Source organism: Dreissena polymorpha, chromosome 15 (genome assembly GCF_020536995.1).
Source record: "Dreissena polymorpha isolate Duluth1 chromosome 15, UMN_Dpol_1.0, whole genome shotgun sequence".
NCBI lineage: Eukaryota > Metazoa > Mollusca > Bivalvia > Myida > Dreissenidae > Dreissena > Dreissena polymorpha.
Window position 1 is genome coordinate 5,371,371 of NC_068369.1, and position 26,059 is coordinate 5,397,429.

At 33.4% G+C, this 26,059-nt stretch overlaps 2 protein-coding genes across 5 annotated transcripts in view; both read left to right on the plus strand.

Annotated features, from left to right (window-relative positions):
* The window catches only part of LOC127860580 (uncharacterized), a 77,054-nt gene that overhangs the window by 32,800 nt on the left and 18,195 nt on the right, over positions 1-26,059 (plus strand). The gene's annotated exons all lie outside the window — the stretch shown is intronic.
* On the plus strand, positions 745-24,328 carry LOC127860573 (kelch-like protein 32). Of its 4 annotated transcripts, XR_008039846.1 has the most exons (7): positions 759-1,087; positions 1,284-1,368; positions 3,165-3,246; positions 3,515-4,067; positions 4,443-5,332; positions 5,602-5,743; positions 6,629-9,303. XR_008039846.1 is itself a non-coding variant. In XM_052398700.1 (5 exons), exons 1-5 carry the CDS (start codon positions 932-934, stop codon positions 23,059-23,061), a joined length of 1,974 nt encoding a protein of 657 aa, XP_052254660.1. In that variant the 5' UTR covers positions 822-931; the 3' UTR covers positions 23,062-24,328. The 4 variants fall into 4 exon arrangements, 2 of the variants coding, with proteins under 2 accessions (XP_052254661.1, XP_052254660.1); XM_052398700.1 differs by lacking the exons at positions 3,165-3,246; positions 3,515-4,067; positions 4,443-5,332; positions 5,602-5,743; positions 6,629-9,303 and adding exons at positions 19,999-20,126; positions 21,225-21,306; positions 21,539-24,328 and having other exon boundaries at positions 822-1,087; XM_052398701.1 differs by lacking the exons at positions 3,165-3,246; positions 3,515-4,067; positions 4,443-5,332; positions 5,602-5,743; positions 6,629-9,303 and adding exons at positions 2,566-2,840; positions 12,216-13,920 and having other exon boundaries at positions 745-1,087.

Consider the following 26,059-nt stretch of genomic DNA (forward strand, 5'->3'; position numbering starts at 1 on the left):
GCATATAATGGATATTTTAGAGCAAGGTAAATGTTCAGTATTACTGTTTCCTTCAAACAAACATAATACAGCGAAAATTTGCAAATCTGAAACTTTTTTTTTGAATTTTGTCATTTAATCAAATTATTAAAAGGTTCATCTAACCACTTGATCCATGATTTTTTTCCGTCGCTTCCAAGCGCTTTACAAGATTAGAATGTTTCAATGACTCCGATAATATTTCAAAAACGACCATTATTGATTGTTGAATGCATTCCACGAATGGGATATCAGGCTTGGTTAAACCTAAGCGCAATGTAAACCACAAGTACACTCTAATGACTGTAATGTATTTATAGACAGGTTTTGTTTAACTTCAGCTTCGTAGCCATACTCGGGGTACGACGAAGTTATAGCTAAGGCTTTTCATGCAAAGACCCCCTTGACATTGATGTGTAAAATTAATTACCGCGTAACCAACAACAATACGGCAGTTTGAGGCACTATTTTACAAATATCATTATATCGATTATGACCATAGAAGTCGCCCTCAGTATTCAACTTGTGCCGTTCCTATTGCTCACCCGGCGTCTTCTGCGTTCTCAGAGCATAGTGAGAACTGGGAAGAGTTGAGTAAAAAGTGATTTTACAAAATCTACATATTTAATCACACCATTCATCGCTATATACGTAACGTAAATGATTGGATCACACTTTTTATATTATTTATATATTTCGTGTTTAAACAACGTTTAAATGGCCACAAGCACACACCGCAGAAATAATAGATGAAAACAAATTTCGTGTTTATGGCTACGCCACTGAACTTGAATACATACTTTGCGTGATTTTTAGAGATAATTATGCGTTTGTTAGGTTATCAAACTTGTGTTGAGGATATCGAAAGAAGGCTTTACTTGACAAAATAAATCGATGAAGGCGGCATACCTCCATGGCAAACATATTAATTGCTACATGTGGCGATTGTGAAAGTATTGAATTAAAAGTGAACAACAGGCGACGGCCAATCTGTTTAGGGGAAACATTATATGAACAAATGATTCAAAGCTCGAACTTGTGTGATGTCACATTGGAATTATGCGGAGTGGTAAGAAAACAACAGCCGATGTTTAGTTAATTGTAGTAAACATGTTACACTTTTTAATATGATTTAATGATATTTATTAATTTAATAACTCTCTTAAGGCCGGTCTCAAATATCCAAAACCATTGCTAATGTTTTTGCTCAAATTTCTGAATTATAAAAATTTATGCAGTCATCTGATTCTGTTTACATTGCTCAGGTTCGTCGAGCTCATTGGTGCGTGCTAGTCAACTATCCGTTCTTCGAGGCTATGTATCGTGCCGGTTTAAAAGAGACACGGGAAGGTATAACTTAGACAGTTAATTGTAGTTGTTGTTCTATGTATACAGTCGATTGGTGTATAACGGATAGCTAAGGACTTCGAGTTTCATTTCAACGTAAACACCATGCATTCGGTAATTAAACCATTACACCTAGATAGACACATGTCTTTCCTATTGAAACATGCCAGCGGTTTTAAATTTCCGCAAAAATATTATTTGTTTACAGCGCGAATTTTATGGTACACTGATTCAGCCATTACCGGATCGCTTAGGTCTTTATCGGATTACATGTGTATCGTGTTATTTCTTGAAATTTGACACAGCATTTGTATAAAATAATTGCAATATATGTATATTTCCAGAAAGGAAATTAATTTCTGCGTTAGATAAGACCAAGTTCATGGAAATCGCTGCATAATTAATGAAGTAATAGCTGTTCAAAGCGATGCACCCTATATTCGGGTCATTTTGAGTTGAATACCTTGTTATATATATATAGATTTGATAGTGAAGAATATGTTTTCAGAGAAATCGATTTTTCGTTATAATTTGAATATTTTTCATCTAAAATGATGTTTTCACTAATTAATATCACGCTAACCACATGTGTATTGGACAACTTCAATTGAGTTTATATTTATTATGAGACAATCCCCACATTCCTGAATACGGGTCACCGCATGTCCGTTATTCACTAAATCGCGAGTTGAAGCTTTCATGCTTATTTTATATGGTACGCATCAATTTGGTTTCTGAGCATTCTTACTTTTGTAAAGGACACACACTACTAAAATATTACATCAATGAACATTATGTTTACCAAACAAAATCTGCAAAATTCAAGAAACCATTCGTCTGCTCTTTTCCTGTCGTCACAAAAACGGTGCGTACATAACGTGACCTTGTTTTGCTTTCGAAAAAAGAAACAGTTGTAAACATTGACACACGTCAACAAAAACATGAATCGACTTAATAAATCTTAACATAAATAAAAGTATTTTGCAAAAAACGTTTAACCTATCCGTTACTCTCTAAATTCCGCTATACACCAATCGACTGTACACGTATTTTGTTGTTATTAGATATATAAACATTTATCTTATAACACTTTTAGTTACTCGGAGACATTTATTTACTTTTTATGGAACGGTGCATGAGTATCTAGGACTTAAAAAAAAATAACTTGAAAGTACACATTAAGCCCTGTTCTCATTTTAGGAATCGTTCGCATAAGCGAAGGTAGTTACGAAGCTATTCAAGCAGCTATCCATTTTATGTACACGGGCAATGTGCGACTTGATTGCCGGTTATTGAGCGAGGTTCTTCACGTGGCCGATTATCTCCAAATAAGCAATCTCGTTCAGTTATGTGAACAGTGTCTTCTCACATTGAAAACTCCAAATACCTGCGTCGACACGTACTTACTTTCTCGACAGTACTGTTTAACGATAAACGAAGAATTGGTTGTGTACATCATAAATAATCTCGCGGAGGTTATTCAATAACCGCCAAATTGGCAAATCTTGACACTCAACATGATACAAGAAAAACTGCTGCACGAATCAGCCTATAATGTTCCTCAGGAAGTTTTATATCAATTTTACCGCAAATGGTTTGCGTACGATGTCAACAGTCGCAAAGGCGACTTCGAAGATCTCTTTTGCTCTCTGAACCTTCAGGACACTAGTCACAGCTTTTTCAAAAGTTTAGAATGTGATTATAAGTAAACCCCAAATCTGTTAATTGAATTAATGTTAGATGCCTATATGATCATCAATTTAACTAAATGTATTAAACATACTTACATTTCTCTTTAGCGCCAGATTCGGGCTCACTGGTGTGTCATTGCCCAAAGCCCGTACTTCAGAAGTCAGTGGTCACTAAACGAAAAAAGACCAGGTACAAACATACGATGTTAAACAACACACTTTAAAACAAATCAGTAATATTAATCTCAATGCCTTCGATTAGTGGCATTCGTATGTGTTTAGCTGTTTATTCACATGCGCAATTATTTAATATTACAGTCAAACTGCATGAATCGTTATTTGAATAATTTCAAACCATATTTAGAAAACATTTCTTCAATACTGTCTTCAATACTCAGTTAAATGGTTCCTGTATTCTTTCAATCATTGTTTCATAAAATGTATCTTTTTATTTTCAGATAACGTGAAAGTTGACAAATGCGACACGGAAGCAGTCCTGACAGCGATTAAGTTTTTGTACACTGGGAAGATCGGTCATCAAGATCTGGACCGCATGGTCAGAGGTGTCATCCAAGTGGCCAGGGTGTGTCAGATTGAGAAGCTGACCGAACTGTGTGAACGCTACACTGAAGAGATCGATGTTTGCGTGCACAATTGTATCGACCTACTGGACATTGAATTGTCTTGCAAACTTAGCTCATATAACCATATAGTGACGTTTATACTAGGAAATCTCATGAACGTGATCGACATTCCTAACAACTCTAATAATATAAACAATGAAATGATGCACTTGATAGTCACAAAAGCTGTGGAAAATGGCATTCGATGAAATGTCATCATAAAATTCTGCAAAACATGGGCAAGTATTGATGTAAACCGTCAAGACTATATCGCAAACGTCATTTGGCCAATTCGTGGTTACCAGGTCGACGGTTAGTCTGGATTACCTGCCCCTTTGTATACAAAGAGTCAGGCACAGACGAAGTAATGGCGGACGCGATGGAAATAGTAAGTTAACTAGCAAATATTAAAAGGTGGTTCGTTTTGAAAGTATTTATTTCCCGATCAGTATTATAATTAATTATTTCAATGGTATGAATCATTTTCACGGAACGATTGTTTTTGTATGAGATATTTCATTCTTCATAAGTTGAATAGTTTTCGGATAAATTAATGGAAAATGTAATTTCGGATAATACACAAGAGGAAGAAAATGACATGTGCGGGACTAAAACCTGTGATCATCATTATTCTATTATGACTACCGACTGAGCTTAAATCGAGATGCTTGTAATTTTCCATGGTGTGATAATAATCATGTGTAACAAAGGTCTAATAATTTAGACTAGCCCTGACACTACACTTCTTTCTTATTTTTTTCAGGTTATAAACAGCCAGTCAATTACAGATGCATTGCAGAAATATTGTTCAGAATTCCAAACTAATATATCAGAGCTCAAACCACTACAGTTTAAAGCAGTACAAACATTATTATCAAAAAAAGACTGCATCTGTGCTCTACCCACTGGTTATGGCAAATCATTAATTTACGAAATTTTACCTTTTATTGTTCCAAAATGTATTGTGATTGTTATTGTGCCTTTAAATGCCATAATAGAACAGCAAATACTGAAACTCTATGGACAATCTTTTTCTATGTCTATGAGTATAGACACTGTTGACTTATCAATTACCAAATATTTTTTCGTTCATCCAGAGACTGTTTTAAACTCTCTTGAAGTGAACAAACTATTTCGCTCTGTTAAATTTCAAGATTATAACAAGTTTCTTGTAATCGACGAGGCTCATTGTGTTATTGAATGGGGCGGAGAATTTAGGAAGGACTTTAAAAGAATATACCAACTGAAGTCTCTTGTAAGTTGCCCAATTCTTGCTTTGTCAGCAACAATAACAAAAGCAGGTCAAACTGAAATTGCAAAATGTCTGCATTTGACTAACTATGAAGTTGTAAGTGCTAGCCCTGCAAATACAACATTAAGATGGTCGTTATGAATCGTCCTAGTCCAAACTCCAAAGGGAATACCTCATTTACACCATATGACTATATATTTGTACCGGTTTTGCAACAACTGAAGAGTGAAATTGATAATTTTGAAATAACTATTGTATATTGTAAGACAATTAATTGGATTGGTTATGGATATGAACTTGCAAAGCAAATACTTGGTGATGAATTCTACTCAGGAAAACCATCGGAGAAAACTGCAAGAGTCATGATGTACCATTCATCTATGGAAGGCTCTGAAGGGAAGGTACGATGTTGTATTATTTAGATTTACAAAAATACAGTCAGTAATATGAAAATCAATCATAGTATAAAATTGCATTATTTTGTTTTTCTAAATTGCCCAATTTACATATTTTAAATATGTAGTTTCAGTAAATATGACACTAGTTTAATTGTTACTTGTCAGAAACTATTTAGTAAGGTTGATGTTTTATTATGAATGGATCTAGTTTAATCTTTAAGCCATCAACATGCAAAGTATTTATATGTTGTTTCCTTTCAATAATTTTTTAGTTGAAGAAACATATTGTTGAGACGTTACAGACTGAAAGGTCTACGATCCGACTGATAATTGCATCTGTGGCTCTAGGCATGGGTGCAGATTTGAGGCATGTTAAGAGGGTGATTCATGCTGGACCTCCTACTTCCTTAGAAAGTAAGTTTAGGTATTTAAAGATAGTAAACAATTTCAAAAAAGTTTATTTCATAGATATTTATCAACATTGAAATGCTTTGAGTATTATACCAAAAGTAGTGTAACGAACACAGCATTCAACAACATTGGTCATAATGTTAGCATAATGAAGCTCCAATATTAGATATAAAAGTCAACAAAACAATTTGAAGTTTGAGCAATGAGCACAGAATTGAGCATTGAGCACAAACAAGTTAATAAAGTTTTGATATGGTGATGCAAACAAACTGACCTCAGTATTGACCCGAGCTTATATAATTTTATTTTGTGCTTTAAGTTCTATTCTGTGCTCTCAGCTCAAACATAACTCATAATGTCACATATAATCCTAATTTTTTCTGGAGCTGTTTATTACGTTTTAACAAAGTTTTCCTAAAACTAGAAACAATTTTCCTAATTTTTTTACCAAAATGTACAATTGTAAACCAATGAATATCTTGAAAATCTTCATATATGTATATAGTGTTTTTCCCAGGAGGGCAAAGGGCCATGTTGCAGTAAATTCAAAAAGGGCATTTTAACGCGCCGTTTATGCAAAAAAGGGCAGACATACGCGTGGTTCCTTTTAAGCTATGAAAGTACTGTTATAGATAATTACTTATCAATGATAACGGCTATGGGTATACTTGTATAGGTTATTTTTACTTATCTATTATAATGTGATTACAACATTTATCATTTAGTTGAAGACAAATAAGGTCATAAGGCAATAAAGATATTATCGATAAGGGCGCGTGGCGAGTTTTGCCTTTGAATAGGGTGGCGATCCGGGAGGGCGGCATGGCACATCGCCACGCTAAGAGGGCCTGGGAAAAACACTAATATATACACACATTATATTTGCAGCTTATATACAAGAGATCGGCAGAGCAGGAAGAAGCCATGATGATGCCCTGGCCATTCTCTTCTTTAACAAATCAGACATTGCATCTGAACATATGACCAGAGAAATGAAGGACTATTGTGTAAACTCAACTATCTGCCGAAGAAGTTTAGTTAACCAGTATTTTGGTTTTGAAACTCAGGAAGTCAAACAGTTTTCAATTTGTTGTGATTTGTGCAATAATGAACTGGGGATAGAATATGATTTTAGTAAACTGTCAGCTAACTAAAAGCATACATAGCTTAGTTTTCTTAAACTTCACCATGACTCGTTAGCACAAAACTTTTTTAATTTTTATTACAATTACTGTTGCTGGTCACACCATCCCCTTAAAATAGGGTTGGTTAGTTGGCAACAGTTTTTATTTTTATTTTTAGATGATAAAATTGTATTTTATGATTGTACTGCTTAACGAACGAATATTTTGTAGAATCATTTGATATCTTATCCTCTCACCTGATTTATTTAATGCCATTTTGAAATCTGGTGTTTTTCCTAACTGTTGGATGGAAGGTAAGGTTTTTCCTCTCCACAAAAAAAAATGTTAATAATGTAAATAATTACTGAGGGATAGTTTTGAATAGCTCACTAAACTTCTTCGGCAGATAGTTGAGTTTTCCAAAATATGTACGGGCATATTTTTAGGCAACAAGTAGTAGATGATTTTAATCAATCTTGGTCCAATAGTGTATCTGCAAGTCATTCTTAACATTCATATTGCCATTTTTAACAACATATAAGGTTATAATCTTATTTAGACTTTGTTACAAAAAAGTATAGTATTTGTATCAAATTTAAACCATGTTTTTTATTTGTTTCATATTGCAAAGTATTATTTGTTCAACATGTAGCGTGACATTTTATTTTTTTAAACTATACATCATAAGATTGTTATTTTTTTTATTGATTTCATTGCTAACACATAGTTAAATCTTGTAATTTATGCATAATGTGTCTTTGCTTTTTTGTTTAAATAGCAGCGAGTATAGTATATTTGTTTTAACTTTTTCATTGTTAAAGCATAAGCTTAAATCTTGTAAATGAATTTTTTAAAGTAATTTACCGGTTCTATATGAATAGGACCTTCTTGAAACATTTAAGTACATTTAATATATATAAAATATTGTATTTAACTTACCCCCTGCAGATTTTTCCGTGGTTAAAAAAAAACCCAGTCTTGTTTGTTAGACCTGAAACATTTAATATTCCTTTACTTAAAACTATAAATATATCTCTGTTCTACCAAGCAAGTCATTTAAACATTCTGACAATATATTATTCATATTTTAAACATTTAAAGAAGTTGGTTCACATACTTGTGAAATTTACACTATTAAATTAGTTGTGGTTGTCATATAATTTAGAATTTATGATTCAGAGCCCTTCTATCAATAAATTAACATTATTGGTATTGGAAAGAAATACCAAAAACCAAGTGAAGTTAGAAAATATGAATCAAATTTATAAAGATATTGGATACAAATTTCAAAGTCTGGGACAATTATTTTTAATAGTGCAATTTTCACAATTATGAGAATGAGCTTCTGATAAAATATGGTAATGGTAATTAAAGACTATTAATCAAACAAGGCAGTATAAAGTTATAATATAAGCAGCTTTCAGTTAAAACAGAAATAAAAATTTAACGGGTTTAAAAACAGCCTTTAAACAATGCATTTTTGAGAAAATAATTGGGTGAACAATGACTTCACCACTTGTGTGGGTAACTGATTTCCTAGCTGTATATTGTTTTAGACAATATCATCAAATTAACTTTCAGAATTAAATTTTACTTGCCTTAGCTTATTATTAAAAGACAAATCAGTCTGGGTTCCCACATTGTTTCCTTTGTCTCTGACAGCGGCGTAAAATCCACAAAGTCTTCATTAACAGAATTAAACATGGTGCTGTTACATGTACCAGAAAGATTTAACCGCCAGGCTGCCATCTTGCAGGACTTCCCTATATAAAGCAAATGAGATGAGTACACAGTAATTAAGTCTGCAATGAAACAAAGACCATACCTACTATAACTACATCAAATAATAACCTTTAACAATAACTGCTTTACTGCACAAATGAACCACAGTCAACAGATACTGGGGCCTGGCCTAGTCATTAAGGACATATGTACAGCTTTTGACATATAGTAATGACAGTTTTCTAAATTCAATTTAATAAGCATGATTCATATGACATTATATCATACATAAATTAAAAATTGAGTGCCATGCCAGCAAAATAAGGAAAATATACTAATGTTATCACTGTTTAAGAATCATTATTTACCTGTTCTGTTTTTTCCACCAAACATGTTGTTCATTGCAATTGCGCAGTTGTTCCAGAAACTGTTTTCTGACTCGCCATCTTTTCGTAATGTCTGACTGTATTCTCTCAGAAAGGATGTCTCATCAAGGGACCATTTGTTGTGTCTGGTTTTTTCATCCTAGATCAGCGATGAAACATGAAAATTTGAGTGTGTAATGGCAAAGGTGAAAAAATGATTGATGGGCTTTTGCTTAAATAGTTTATATGAATGAAGAGTGGTTTATTTGATCTTTGAATTAAAATTTTAGCCCATGTCCTAATGCAAAGAACTTAATATTAATGGCATAAATAAAATAAATAAACAACAAGACAGTGTTCTAATAAGCAAGCCTATGTTAAAAGTATATTTACCAAATGATGGTACTTAATAAGTTATATTTTGTGTGTTCAACAAATTTTACAGTTGGTTGAAGAGATTTCACAATTATAAAAATACAATTGAATTATTATAGAAAAGAAAGTAGTACTAGAAAGTGAAAAATAATCACCAGTTCAATCCTTTTATGTTCATGTGTAGGTGTTTGTCCTGTGGGAGTTGACACTGCCCTCTTGCTTCCTCGTTTCGGAGGGGTACTTGAGTCTTTGGGGGCACAGGAACTGTATATGTGATCTGGGCCAGACCTACTCCCGATCACTTGAAACCCAGACACTCTCTCCCCTTTTATATAAGTATGATCCATCTGAAATATGATTTATGAATTAATAAAATAACTTTGTTTTTGAAAACCATGAACCATTTTTAATGGAGTTTAGAAAAGATTTTTAGAAGCATTTTTGTTAATCTGGGAAAAGCAGGTCTGAAATTCGACTGTGGTTAAACTGGAAAAAGGCCTGAATACATAAAGATGCAATTTTAATCAAAGATAACCACACCGCAATGCATTCATATTTGTCACACTACTCAAACATACGTCAGAAATACAGTATGTTACAAATTTACTCAGACATCCGAAATAACACTATCTGTGTACTTGTCCGAAACATACTCAGGTTATGGAACATTAATTAACTCTTATATGCGGAAGAACTCAAAAAAAAGGAAGAACGTTTACAGAATGAAATATATGCATCTCGATTGAAAAATGAATGAGAGCCCGACGAACCACTTTTTAAAAATATTTGGTTAACTTACTATTATCATCGCGTCGGCCATTATTCCGCTCATGCCAGACTTCTATTTGTTTACAATAGAAGCTGGGCACCAGACCAGTCGACGGTATATGTTCTGTCTCTTCAGAGCAACCTATGCTCTCGGACGATTCTTTAGTCCGGGATGATATACAATTCTCAAGGCGGCATACCTCCATGGCAAACATATTAATTGCTACATGAGGCGATTGTGAAAGTATAGAATTAAAAATGAACAAAAGGCGACGGCCAATCTGTTTAGGGGAAACATTATATGAACAAATGATTCAAAGCTCGAACTTGTGTGATGTCACATTGGAATTTTGCGGAGTGGTAAGAAAACAACAGCCGATGTTTAGTTAATTGTAGTAAACATGTTACACTTTTTAATATGATTTAATGATATTTATTAATTTAATAACTCTCTTAAGGCCGGTCTCAAATATCCAAAACCATTGCTAATGTTTTTGCTCAAATTTCTGAATTATAAAAATTAATGCAGTCATCTGATTCTGTTTACATTGCTCAGGTTCGTCGAGCTCATTGGTGCGTGCTAGTCAACTATCCTTTCTTCGAGGCTATGTATCGTTCCGGTTTAAAAGAGACACGGGAAGGTATAACTTAGATAGTTAATTGTAGTTGTTGTTCTATGTATACAGTCGATTGGTGTATAACGGATAGCTAAGGACTTCGAGTTTCATTTCAACGTAAACACCATGCATTCGGTAATTAAACCATTACACCTAGATAGACACATGTCTTTCCTATTGAAACATGCCAGCGGTTTTAAATTTCCGAAAAAATATTATTTGTTTACAGCACGAATTTTATCGTACACTGATTCAGCCATTACCGGATCGCTTAGGTCTTTATCGGATTACATGTGTATCGTGTTATTTCTTGAAATTTGACACAGCATTTGTATAAAATAATTGCAATATATGTATATTTCCAGAAAGGAAATTAATTTCTGCGTTTAATAAGACCAAGTTCATGGAAATCGCTGCACAATTAATGAAGTAATAGCTGTTCAAAGCGTTGCACCCTATATTCGGGTCATTTTGAGTTGAATACCTTGTTATATATATAGATTTGATAGTGAAAAATATGTTTTCAGAGAAATCGATTTTTCGTTATAATTTGAATATTTTTCATCAAAAATGATGTTTTCACTAATTAATATCATAGCCACACGCTAACCACATGTGTATTGGACAACTTCAATTGAGTTTATATTTATTTTGAGACAATCCCCACATTCCTGAATACGGGTCACCGCATGTCCGTTATTCACTAAATCCCGAGTTGAAGCTTTCATGCTTATTTTATATGGTACGCATCAATTTGGTTTCTGAGCATTCTTACTTTTGTAAAGGACACACAACACTAAAATATTACATCAATGAACATTATGTTTACCAAACAAAATCTGCAAAATTCAAGAAACCATTCGTCTGCTCTTTTCCTGTCGTCACAAAAACGGTGCGTACATAACGTGACCTTGTTTTGCTTTCGAAAAAAGAAACAGTTGTAAACATGGACACACGTCAAAAAAAACATGAATCGACTAAATAAATCTTAACATAAATAAAAGTATTTTGCAAAAAAACGTTTAACCTATCCGTTACTCACTAAAATCCGCTTTACACCAATCGACTGTACACGTATTTTATTGTCATTAGATATATAAACATTTATCTTATAACACTTTTAGTTACTCGGAGACATTTATTTACTTTTTATGGAACGGTGCATGAGTATCTAGGACTTTAAAAAAAAATAACTTGAAAGTACACATTAAGCCCTGTTCTCATTTTAGGAATCGTTCGCATAAGCGAAGGTAGTTACGAAGCTATTCAAGCAGCTATCCATTTTATGTACACGGGCAATGTGCGACTTGATTGCCGGTTATTGAGCGAGGTTCTTCACGTGGCCGATTATCTCCAAATAAGCAAGCTCGTTCAGTTATATGAACAGTGTCTTCTCACATTGAAAACTCCAAATACCTGCGTCGACACGTACTTACTTTCTTGACAGTACTTTTTAACGATTAACGAAGAATTGGTTGTGTACATCATAAATAATCTCGCGGAGGTTATTCAATACCCGCCAAATGGGCAAATCTTGACACTGAACATGATACAAGAAATACTGCTGCACGAATCAGCCTATGATGTTCCTCAGGAAGTGTTATATCAATTTTACCGCAAATGGTTTGCGTACGATGTCAACAGTCGCAAAGGCGACTTCGAAGATCTCTTTTGCTCTCAAAACCTTCAGGACACTAGTCACAGCTTTTTCAAAAGTTTAGAATGTGAGTATATCCAGACGTTGAAACGGTGTAGAGACCATTATCACAAAGCGAAACGTGAGCACATAGGAAACCGTATGAAACATTCAAATGAGATCGCCCGTGTCATTATCGTTGTGGGCGAAATCGAAATCTGTGTAAACAACATTGTAAAAAAGAAGCGAAACGTATTTGCATGTGAGATTGGATCTGGTCCAATCTCGCGGGTTTTCCTCGTAATCTGGATTGGTATGACAAATACATTGTAGAGACAGACGGCACAGCTTTATATGTTTTGGCAAATAATTATTATGATTTTTACGACACACATTTTAAAATTTAAGTTCATAAATTTGATTTTGAGGCTAAATGCTGGTCTATTTTAAAATTCATAATAAAGGAAAATACCTCAAAGCAGCTTCGATTTTGCAATCTTGTGTGTGTTAACCAAAGAATGTTTGCTGCAGCAAAATCACGATTGCATTGGCAACAGTCAAACGCCATGAAACTGTTTGAACTGACGAGATTAACCTGTGTTGTAATCCAATTTTAACAGTACATGCAACAAATTAGAGGACGTAAAAATATGCGCGGTTGAAGCTAGATTTGTTTTTGTCAAGTGCCTTTTTCTAAATCGGCGTCCATGTGGAACAGACAAAATACACAAAATGGCATTGCTAGATACATATACCGGTAAAACAAAACGTTTTTCAACTGTTACACAAGCTGTGTAGGATAAAGATGGGGTCCTTGAAATGGAAGAGTTGATATTTCCATCCCAAAACAACGTTATTATTTCAAAGGTGGACAGTCCTTATTACAAGGTTCTGAATGTAGTAAATGGCCCAATTTCAACTGTAAATGAACGCCTCCTCCATAGAGATCTCTTTTATGCTAGTGACCAAGATGCTGAGCATGAAATCAACCTAGACATTCAGATCGGATGTGGACCAAATGCAGTTTCTGTTTTCAACATAACCAATGAACGATTTAACGTTTTTGATTTTGATACGCGAATACTATTCGATGTTCCGCCACTTCCGCACAAAATAATTAAATCTACCACCGTTCATTGTGACATAAAATCTAAACTAGTGAAGTGTCCAATCGACTGTCCTCACTGCTTATACGAATTACGTGCAGCCAAGTGACCTATCTGAGTCGACTAAATATGTGTAAGACTAATACTAATATCAACCAAGATTGAAGATCGTTCAATACAGTTGGTTACTTTCTCATATATTCGAATAAATAAGACACACCTTTTAATTACATTGGTGACATCTTGGTATCGATCGTGAATGAATATACACTGGAATTTCTTTTAATAAAAGAAACACATGTGTATTGCTACAAAAGCGACTTGTAGCCTAATGACTTCTGATTATCAAACAGTTAGTAACAACCCGAACAAAGTATATGTAAATTGTATTGTGACCAAATACAAGGCCATTAAGGTCATTAAGGCCATTACGACCGACCATAGTAAAATAAATACTACGATTGTATCGACCTTGTTTATTATTTGTTCTTCACTTAAATATTTAATGGACAAATGGATTCAGATGTATATACATTAACCATGACAAAGAATACTTTAATTTCAACATCTTTAATGTTAACATCTAGTACTTAAGTCATCTCTGTGTCTACACTAAATAAGTACATATAATCAGCTGACCTTATTAAGGGCTAATGTTTAGTTCGGATTTTTATTCAGGATATAAATACACGATTCTGTAGTGATCTCATAAGACTATCCATACAGCTCTGATTATTAACAACGACGGTTTACTTATACAATGCCATTTGAATATTAAGCAAGACATTCGGTTTTCTTCAAATGTCGAATGTCAACTAAAATAGAACACAACTTAGTATTTTAATAGTTCAACAGGTAAATGAAACTTGACAATCTCTTGCACGACGGTCACATAACATTCACCTCTGTGTTGGGCTCAGAACGGACTATTGTTATGAAAACGTCTCATTCATGTCATGATCATTCCAAGCGTTCATCATTGAGGTTACAGTATACTAAACAATCTCTTGCACGACGGTTACATTGCATTAACTGCATTGAAGAAAACCATCTCATACCATGATATCTTTTATCAGTCTTAATTCATTATTATATAAAATTGATATGTTTTTTATGTTGAGTAACCAACATACATAAACACGTCGAAGCAATTCCTAACGTCACTCAATAAAAAAGTATGTTCAATTGTTTACATTTGTGAAGTGCATGGAATGATTCCATCTGCGTAAATGGGTGATAAAATAGTTCCAAAGAGTTGCATTAAGACTCGCAAGTTTTTGCACGAATTATCGTACATTTTAAAGTCATATTTCTTAATTTAATGCATGCGATCTTAAATATCCAATCGAATATACATTGAATGCGTTTGTTCGGTTTTAGCTATTTGGCAGACAAAATGGCGTGCTGAGCCTTACGCAGAGTTGTATGTGATAGCAAGGAACGACAACTCTGCGTGGAGATTGGAAACTTGATATACGCATGTTTCTATATGTTTGCCGTTTATGACTATCAATCTTTTTCTTTGTTCCCCGATTTATCCATCTGTCCGTTTGCAAAAGAACGTGAACGAACTTGAAAGAACAAACAGTGTGATTATGACACTTACTACAGAGGATTTTGCAAAGCCCTTAATTTCTAAACATGTGGACTGTCAAGTCACTGTTTGATAAAATGAATAATACGAAATACGGCAATTGTTAAAAAGTTACATATCAAGAAATAATGAATCTTTTTAAGGACATAATTAGCAATGTGACATATATATGCAGAACCTATAATATTTTGACCACATTCTGATGAATTTTAAAAAGAAAGCTTTAAATTGTTGTGCTAAATGGACAGTGTCTTTCATTACGATGCATAACTAGTTTAGAGATATGTGGAAATGTAAAGGTTATGCACATTTTTAATTGAATGGGGTTTTCACTCGACCTATAAAAGACCCCCGTATTGCATGCAATGCTGTTTAAGATTTGTTTGAAATGCCTATCAGGGATATCCGATGTTCCTGTCATGAGGTAGATCGTGTGGCGTAAGAGAGAAACATATTAACTGGTGTTCGAAATGGTTGACAACGGCTCAGATTTTGATAATTTCGTCCGAACTTTTGAAAGGTTTGTACATTTACCATACTTATTCGACATTATCCTTACTCACAAAATGATCTACTGATACTCGATTAACATCGGCATAAATCCTGTAGATGCAATATTTAAAAAGGTATTGAACACTTTCCTGATTGTTTACGATTGACACGGTTAATTGTATGTGCATTTTTAGTCATATATAAGGTTTTCTAAGCAGTTTTTATAGAAAGGATTCATCATCGTTTTCTTTGCATCAAACGGAGGATGCTTCCAACATGCAATCGCAATATATGCATCAAAATTAGAAATTTAACCCCCTATGTTAATGTATAGAAAAAAACTATTTGAAGGAAAGTGGGGATAAAGCCCAAACGTTTAATTGATAAAAATCATTGATCCGCGGAAAAATCACACCCCTTAATTAAACTGCGCGAAAAATTGATATGTTTTGAAACCGAACGTATGGAATTTAGCTTTTGAAATGTTGGTATACACCATCTTCTAATAAAATGGTTTTGCTTGTTTTTGTCCATCAATTTATATTTATAATTGGCATCTTATATAGGTTCTCTAAGTTTTCAATAATTAGTTGATGGGGGTTTCACTTCTATGATTTAATATTTGTAATAAGGATTTAAATGTTTCAGACATGGCAGAAGTAACCTTTGAAGATGCAGTTGGTCTAATAAATTTAGTTTCATGAAACTATATTTTGTTATATTATTATTTTTCATAATTTAAAAGTGTTTTTTGGGTGTTGTGACAATTTTATTATCTTTCTGAGAATGTTTATAAATAGTTTGGCATTTATCCATTGATCTTTGAATTTATCCGCTTAATTTGTTTGCGTGACACAAGTTATTGTGATGCATGTATACATGAGATAAAACATAAACATAGTAGAATGGCTAAAAAGAAGACAGCCCATATACAATTTCAAAATATAAATGCGTGTATTGAATAATATATTTTATTAAATGTTGCCTTTAATATTCTTCAATACATATATATAATGTTTATTCGATTATTTACCAATTTGAGACGAATTTCAATGTGCGCTATAACCACAAAATATAGTATAATGACTGATATTTTAAAATGTATAACATATATTGAATATATGTGTTTTGTGAATAAATAAACATACTACAGATTTCGACCGTCATAATTTGTATGCATTTTTTGTATCTGCTTCAGTTTGGTTAACATGGTATACCGTTCAACTGTTAATACTGACGTGTATATTAATATATAACAAAATAATTCAACTTTCGATTTAAAGGGACCTTTTCACGTTTTGGTAAATTGACAAAATTTAAAAAAGTTGTTTCAGATTCGCAAGTTTTTGTTTTATTTATGATATTTTTGAGGAAACAGTAAAACTGAACATTTACCATGCTCTAAAATAGCCATTATATGCATCTTCTAACGATTTAAAAACCCGAAAATTATAAAACGTTGCAACGCGTAACGAATTAATAATTTGGAGAGTTCTGCTGTTGTCGTTATATTTTGTGAATCTACAGGGATTGCTTATATAAAGTATAAAAGACATCAGGCATTATATTCGGAAGAATGGCCGAGTGCTCAAATGGTAGACTTTTTACTCCAGGACTCCAGGAGTCAGTGGTTCGAGCCTTGCTAAGGGTTACCTTTTTTTCTTTCTTTCTTTTATTTTGTATCCAATGTTTACATTTATCAATATAAAGCATTTAATGACAAACTTCAAAACATGCCAAAATCTGTGAAAAGGCCCCTTAAATACAAGTATTCGTATCAGAAACTAGTAAAATTCTAGATTGAAAATACGTCAACATGCATATTATTTTATTTTATTATTATTATACACAGACCTTAAAGCATTTACATCGAATCATACATATTCTTTTTAATATTATATTAGCCAGGTGTTGTTGGTCGTTTCAGCCGTTCGATAATTCTTTGCACTTGACAACTTTTAAAGATTATATCACAAGGCTCGGGATTTTGTCATGCAATGCACCTAATATGCCAAAGAGCACGTCTCTTTTCTTATTTCTCACAGCAGATGACTTTAAGTCTTTATATCTTCTGACTGACATCATGTGTAAACAAGCTTTATTGGCAGCCTGAAGGAAGCTTACTTTTGAATAGTTCCCTTGTTTGTTTCTTTTTATGATTAGTATGTATGTTTCGTTATGTATCGTTACTGATTTAATTGTATATAAATCGGCAATCCTCTAAGCTTTCGATATTTATTTCTCTTAGGGCAAATTTATAATTATAGAGCCTACATGTAGCGATGCCACTGTGTTTATGAGTTTTTAGAAGTGTTATACTGATTTAAAAAAAACAAATGCAAAAAACATATCAAAGTACGAACATGATCTATTTATATCGAAAAACAAAAATATTATGCACCACGAAAACCACAGTGTTCGATTCTGTGTTAATGTTAAAGGTGGTTTAGTCCGCTTTGTACAAGTCATCCTATTGGGATTTAGATAAAAAGTTGGACATACAACTCATTGCCTTTTGGGATACCAATATTGCAAAGATATCCGTTCTCGAAAGCATTTAAATTACAACAAAATAGTTTGAAACGCTATTATTAGCAAAATGCTTCAGCGCGTTATGGAAATACCGAAGACTCTAACAGATGACAGGTGTTTAATGTTTTTACTTGTCGTTTTGATAATCTCTAAGCTCGAAAGTGACAATGTTCATGTTTACATGGTTCTTTTACCAGCACTGGTTGAAATAATCATGGATCAGCAAGAAGGCCGACATCATATACCATGAGTTTTATAATTATTCTCAGTTTGTGTTCGTTTCACATGATTTAAATGGATGGGCGGCTGACTAAACGGAATTTAACGTGCAATGTTTGGACCTAACAGAAGGGAATATATAATGTGTCGGTTTGTTAGACATGCACAACTTCTGCGAAGTTAAACAATAAACAGACGGAGGGAAATGTTTTACGCATATCTGAAGACATTTCGAAGTAATCTCCTATGAGCAAAGACGCACAGAGTGCTTAGCGTAAATGGGCTATGGTATTTTTGTTTTAAATAAAGCTTATAGTGATATTGGTCAACATGCACATGTTCTTTATCTTGCAATTGTCACTAGGCGTATCATATCAAGGGAATTCATCAGTGGTATCGACAAGGCGTGCATAGAAACAAATTGAATGACATCAACGCCGGATGAAACCCCAGCAAAAACCAGACCGCGGAGTAGGTCCGTGCTGCCATATTTAACCACTGGCTCCGATTAAGACTTAATATACAATGAACAATATATTTCTGTAGGCATGTATCTACCAAAAGGCGTCCGCGACGCCCATAGGAAGTTATGCGGCAAGCAGAAGATGGCTGGGTGATTGTATGTGAATTGTTCATAGCACCATTGTTCATAGCACACAAGTCAAGGTCACACCGAGATGTTAATTTTTGCATAATGCAGCTGTTCCTGACGTTACATAACTTGAAGCCCAATCGATATGATCAGATAAAGCTGATTGGATTGTAACGTTCGAATTCATACGGCAAGTGTCAAATTTGCAAATGTACAGCATGGGGTTATATATTATCTTATTTAAACTTTTGAATACTGCTTCTTCTATCGGTCATTTTTTAAATAAATTGCAATAGACGTTCACCATTTGGTATCATTTTTACTGCATTAAGACCCGTGTCCATAGGTAAAGGCCACGTATAATGAAACGAGACCAGTAGCATCTTATTTCATGTCAAGACAATTTAAATCATGTGTATTTTTAAAGTCGCGAATACGCATTTAATTTCACTTAATTGATTTTTGCAATTTGAAAAGATCGCCATAGTGTATACACCCACGCATTGTCTTAGTTAACGTATTGAATATCTAGTACATGTTTATGTACATGGAGTTCGAAAGTCCATTGGTGGTAGCATCAACATCATGATGTGATGAACAGCACATAAATGCACTTATTTTCATATTTATACAATACAGAATATCATGTTTATTAATGTGATGTATGATAACCTCTTTCTAGCGTATTAATTAAACCTGTTGTGACCGACGTTTCTATTAATAGAAACGAAACCGAAACTTACATTTCATGATTTCACAATGTGTTGAGTGTAAAAAAACATACCTCGAGAATATGTTTCATGAAGATCATTTGAGGAGTTTAACACTTGGAACAAAAAAAAGGGTAAGATATATTTGTAATTGCGAATCCTTTGTTCAAACTTCGTGGGAGTATAATAGTTGTCAATTCATGCAAGTATTTACAAAGTAGGTTTATTACCTGACTGATGACTCAGTGTCTTGGAAGCTATTGACCATGGTCATGCTGTTTGAACGAGCTATTTATAAAGACACGACATTAACGTGTACACAAAATATAAAATAATTATAACGGTCGAAATGTTTTTAGATTACAATCTGTAATTTAACGAGGTTTTGACAAACTGATGCTTACAGATATGGATAACACAGGAATGGTCGAGCTAAGAGCGAATACACGACTTCGTGAGCATCTTTATGAACAGGCGGTTACTAAATCCGAGTTTTGTGATGTAACACTCGAGTTTGGGCCGCCGAATAAAATGGTGGGTGTTGTTATTTTGTATTGGTAATGTAAACAGTTCAACTAACGGTTAAATGATGTTGATATTATGTACATTTACATCCGGCATGTATCGGGTATTTGTTAACTATTTTGAACAGAAACATGGTTAATTTTAAACTGTTATTTTAATTAAATGAAATTCAAAGAAGCGCGAGAATATGTTTAAATACAAAATGCATATTGAAGTCTTGCGTTTATGTATGTAGAGACATATATTTTTTTTAAATATTGTCTTCAAGTCTCAAAATTTAATTACGTTAATTAATGTATTGAAATTAATCGCTTGGTATTTTGTACACAGTATAACAAAGATGCCCCGAAACGATGGAAAAATTAATTGTTTTCACATTATGTAAGACATTGCCTAAGGACCAGTAGGTCAACAGAAGTAAACATAAACAAAAAGTGACACCATTAACACAAATATTCGCCTCTGAAACAAGAGCACCAAGAAGTTTAATATATTGTTTGCAACAACGTTTACTGTTTATCTACGAAGTTTTGTTAAAATCATGCTCCTGTGAGCAAAACTTGATACGCCATATGTGCCAATTTTTTTAATATAGACTTTATAAGCAAAACAAGTATAACACATGTTTCTCGAAAACTACATGACCCAGAGGTATTTGATTTGCAACAGTATATGCTAGTCATCTACACAGTTAATTGGAATCATACCACTCGGGTAAAATGATTCAGAGTCACAGGGTTTATTTAGATTAATAATCAAACTTACTTAATTATAAAAAAATCTTCATCAAACAGATTTACAAGCTATTATGTATGACAAATGTACATAATTCAAAGTTCTCTGGACATAGGAAAGATTATTTTGAATAGATGTTGTTCATTATATTTAGTTTCATATTTATACAGTAAACTTAAGCAAAAAAGAGGAAGTTTTTTTAAGAAAACTTTAGTTATGTGTGACCCTTATAGAATGCTTATTGATAAGCTAATATGTTGAGATTTCTGTGTACGAAAACGTGCTAGATGTAGTTTGGCATAATGTCATGATCGGGTGATTCAGAAAATAACACGGTAACATATGAGTTTACGTGTTGTTGCTTTTTTACAGAAGCAAATGGGAGCCCATTGGTGTGTCTTGGTGCATTGTCCCTATTTTGAATACATGTATCGTTTTTACGGCAATAAACAAGGTAAGAAATTTAGAATGGATTGATTTCAAGAGTATGTCATTGTTCATATGCAAGATGCAACATACTTAGTTGGGTGGCACAAAATTTTTGTACATCTTATTAATTTCGGTTTACTTTATAGAATATTTTAGCATGAAGTCATATCAACATTAATTTGGCCATGTCATAAAACAAAACTAGTATTAACGTTTGAAAAAGTATTTTAATTTAATATGTATTTAATACATTTCAGATACTGTTCGTGTGTATGACGAACACATCGAAGCGATTGACACTGCCATTAAGTTTCTGTATACAGGAAATGCTACTTTTGAAATTGACACTGTCGGAGATGTCTTAAGTATAGGCCAATATTTTCAGATGAGAGAATTGTTTGATAGTTGTGCAATTTATCTCGCCAATTTAAGGCGTTGTGAACATAACTGCCTTAAAATATATTTCATCGCTCGACAGTTCAAACTGCCAGTGTATAACGACATTGTCACTTACATCATGAACAATCTAGTGTCTGTCATCGAATATCCGCCCAACGGCCAAAGTATAAAAGCTACAATCATCAAAGAACTGATCGGTCATAAGTCAGCCTGTGTAATAAGACCTTTTGTTTTGCGCAATTTTTGTCGTAAATGGCGAAATTACGATGAACATCGTCATAATGAATACCTAGACTTGATGACCTTGCTGACAACATTGACAACACTTTCATGTGTTTCGAACGAATTGATCAAGGAAGTGGAAACACTTGAGGTTCTTACGGTCATCGCTAACAAACCAATGGGTGTATATGCGTATGTTGTGGAGGAAGACCGATGGAAGTTTATAACGAAATTGCCTTCTTCTTTAAATCAAACCTCTTACTGGCGTGAAGAAACAACTTTACTTGCAGTGGATCCGCTTCGGGAATGTTTCTTTGTTTTAATAAACAAGTACACACAATCATATGTTACGAATGATATTATCATTCGCATTCACAAATATGATTTAAACAGTGAGTCTTGGTCAGAACACAACACATCATTGGTTTTTAATGACTCAGATATTAGACAAATACTAGTAAATAATGCAATGTGTTTAAACGGAAAGCTGCATTTGGTCATCACGACATTAAATATATTTTCAAGGCCGAAAAGAGTTATGCTATTAAAATGGAAGGAAGAAACAGCGACATTCACAAAGTCGTTCCTGTTTAGATTCAATCCACGCTTTACTTTCTTAGAAGATGTTAACTCCTGCATCTTAAACAACAACAACATCTGTGTAGTGTGCAGCGTCAATCGCTGCTCCGAAAGAGAAATACAACTTGTTGTGCAGGATGTGCAGTCCAAGGAAGTAAAGTTACTAAGGCCAGTATGTAAGGAAGTGCACAAGGTTGATAATAGCTGTAAACTGATTACATTTCCAAGCAACGATAATGTTGTTATCGCCACTCTAGAGAGCCCATGGTATGCAACGGTCAACGTAAATACCGGACAACTTGTACACATAAATGATCGGTTGTTCGATGTATCAAAACTAGAATTGTCGAAAATCACGAGCCGTTTTATTTCTGGAAATGTCGAGAAATCTGTTTTCGTGCTGGACAGGGAATGTAATCGGGGTTTTCAATTTTATTATGGATCAAAATCCTGGTATAGAATTCCAACCCTTGAGTACAAGGTTGGTAGTGGTACAATTGTTCAAACAACCTTACCGTCAACTATGCTGCATAAATTATCTGACACTCCAAAATGTGAATGTAAACTTTCACAAGTTTGATGAACATGTACATGAATGCCAACCAATGAATATTCCGATAGTAGCGCTGACAATACGATATTGTATAAAATAAATTCACACCATTTATTGTTTATAAAAGGACACATTGTGCATATAAATGTAAAAGAAGACAGTAATAAATATAATATTACTGATGCAGTCAATCAGAGAGAGCCGGGGCAAAACGATACACATGACAAAGGGATACGTTTATTTGAAAAAAAAAAACACACGACATCACGTCATAAATACATCATCGTCAATACGTGATTTTGCAGGATTACATCCGAAAAAAATACTATGATTATTTTGTTAACTGTTTAAAGTCGAAATCGTGTAGTATGTTGTGGTATTCGTAAAGTTTCATCGTAACCTTCGTTACAAAACATCTTGTTGATGTTATTTCAATACAATCAATACTTAAAATAACCATTATGGAGTTTTTAATCAATGTTTGTCATACACGATCAACGTGATTCAGACAAAGAATTTTTTTATTTATATTCAATTCAATTGTTTAAAACAATATCTAGATCGGAAACTGGAAAACCAGTATATCGAAATCATGCTCGGATATATAAACGTATATGATCAAATTATACGATTGGAAGAAGCAAATGTCCCGAAAAATTTAATTTCTAAAATATGAAAACAATAACATTACACAATTATGCAGTTTAAAAGACTTTTAAAAGGAAAGTAAATACTTTCATTTACAAACTAACACAACATCTCTGCCACATTTGTAACGAATATCCCTGACGCCGCTTGCCGTAATTGGTCTTTAGTTGTAACCATAAAAGATGGGACCACATTTTGACACTACTGGTATATTTGTCAAATTTTAAAGAGAAACACTACTATGATACATAGCAAATATATTTAACATATTGACTTTGGAGTTTCGAGTGATTTAAATTAAAATCCGTAATTAACTCGCACGTTATTTTTGGCCTGGGGCGTAGCGCCAAGGCCATAGTAATGATACAAATTTTTGAGCCTATCCGAATGGGCTGGCTGCCAAAAACCATATTCCCAAAACTCCGATTTACCACTTAATTCATGCGCACTAAAAGTAGTTCTTCGCAGATCTCAATAAATACAGAACCTCACAATATAACATGACAGTGTCATAAAAAGTTAAAAAATAATTATAGAAGCAAAATTGCTAAGCATTGGCTACAACATTACGAGATTTTATTGTGTACATATTCATAAGGGAATAAGTACCTCACTTGACGGTCTAGGCTGAAAAGATACGAGTGTTTACGGAGACAGTAAGAAAAAAAATTCTGACATTTTTTGAAGACCTTATATTTGGTATTTATAAACAATTTTAAAATGTTGTTATTTTATTTTGCGTTAACAAGACATTCCAGAAAAAATAAAATGATTTTTTTTAAATATTCACGATCATTCTGGGGAATAGACCAAGTAACCGGATATGGTATTTCACTGCGAAGATCGAGCGCGCAAATCGAGCGCGAAAAGTTCTACGTGAGACAAAGTACGGTAAGGGTAAGTGGATTTTCTTTTGTATACACATTACAAAGGAAGTATGAGTGTTTTCCTGATTAAAAAGCTAATAAGCCTTTTGAAAGTGATTTATTTGACGCCAACAATAACAGTTTTTTGCGGCCATTTTGTTTTTGTTGTATATCTTCACCGCCTATGTAGACGAACCTCTACGAGATCTGTAGAGTTGAACAAAAGGTTATCGTTTCCACCACCAGTATCGTGTAGTCCTCCACCGTCTATGTACAATCTAGTATATACACAAATATTGTCTTTTCTTACAGTCTCTGAGCTTCTGCACTCAACCGCTAGAGTCAATCCGCATAAATTCGGACAAAGGGAGAAATTTGGACAATACTTTTTCCCAAGCACACTCAATCTAGCCAGAGGCCTTCAGCGCCTTCAGCGCTTTGATTTTATGTTGGCTGGTGTTGGCATTTATCGTATTGAGTATCCTTTTGTAAACGGCTGCACACGGATAAGTCTGCTTTATTTCGTTTTCTCGTAAAATAAAATGTATTCATTGGGATAATGATTATTTGAACCAAGCGTTTTTTTTTATTCTTCATTGTTAACCTTGCTTTAACACGCCAAAGAAGTAAATATGTTCACAAAATTTTAGAGATTTGCTAAACGTTTATCCAACAAAGGTTAAAAAACCCATACAAGATGACAAACAAGACGCCGCAATTATTAATGTTTAATAATGTTTTTATTTGGCGGTATTAAGTCATAATTTTCTGGGTTTCTTTTCAATCCCTGAAATAATGCACATGATGGAATTGTAAAATGCAGTACTTTTAGGATAATAGTAATAATAAATATATTATTTAATTATCATTATCATAATAAATTATAATCAAATGTTTTATACCGATACACTTTTTTAAATTTATTGTGTCATAATGTTAATCATATCTAAATAATAATCAAATTAAAGAAGCCTTTGTTAAGAAGGTGGCATATATAACATAAACATAAAAGTGGAAACGAATGTTGTTTTTTGATCTGGTTTAAACCAGCACATCATTTGTTCCTGATAGTTTCCATATATTTGTATTTGAACTCAGAGTTCAAGCTATTATTCAAAATAGTAACAATAAATTCAGTTGATAATTATAGATAATATATATGGCATATTAAAGCATTTGGAAAAAAACAACATTTGCATGAATACGCTAATAATATGTTTTTCCTAATATAAATATAAGATACATATTCATGTGTGTTTTTGTTTTATATCTGTTTAAGCTTTACAACCACCAACCACATTAAAAACTGTACATGTGAAATACTTACTTGTAAAACCTTTTGATCGCAACATTAATTAAAACCATTCCAGTTATGACTGTTCATTTTTGTAACTTAAATCCCCAGATCTTTCATATTGTTCAGTTATATATTAAGTGTAATATACTTCAGTTAACGTTTCATATATCAAATGCTCCTCTAAAAAGCATGATGTTAAAAGTTGGCTTTAAGT

What these genes read in the sequence shown, in the direction of transcription:
- LOC127860573 (XM_052398700.1), top strand. Translation starts at nt 932, where the DNA reads ATGGCAAACATATTAATTGCTACATGTGGCGATTGTGAAAGTATTGAA. An exon ending in CATTGGAATTATGCGGAGTG is followed by an intron (nt 1,088 to 1,283) that starts GTAAGAAAACAA and finishes TACATTGCTCAG; the next exon opens with GTTCGTCGAGCTCATTGGTG. An exon ending in TTGGGCCGCCGAATAAAATG is followed by an intron (nt 20,127 to 21,224) that starts GTGGGTGTTGTT and finishes GCTTTTTTACAG; the next exon opens with AAGCAAATGGGAGCCCATTG.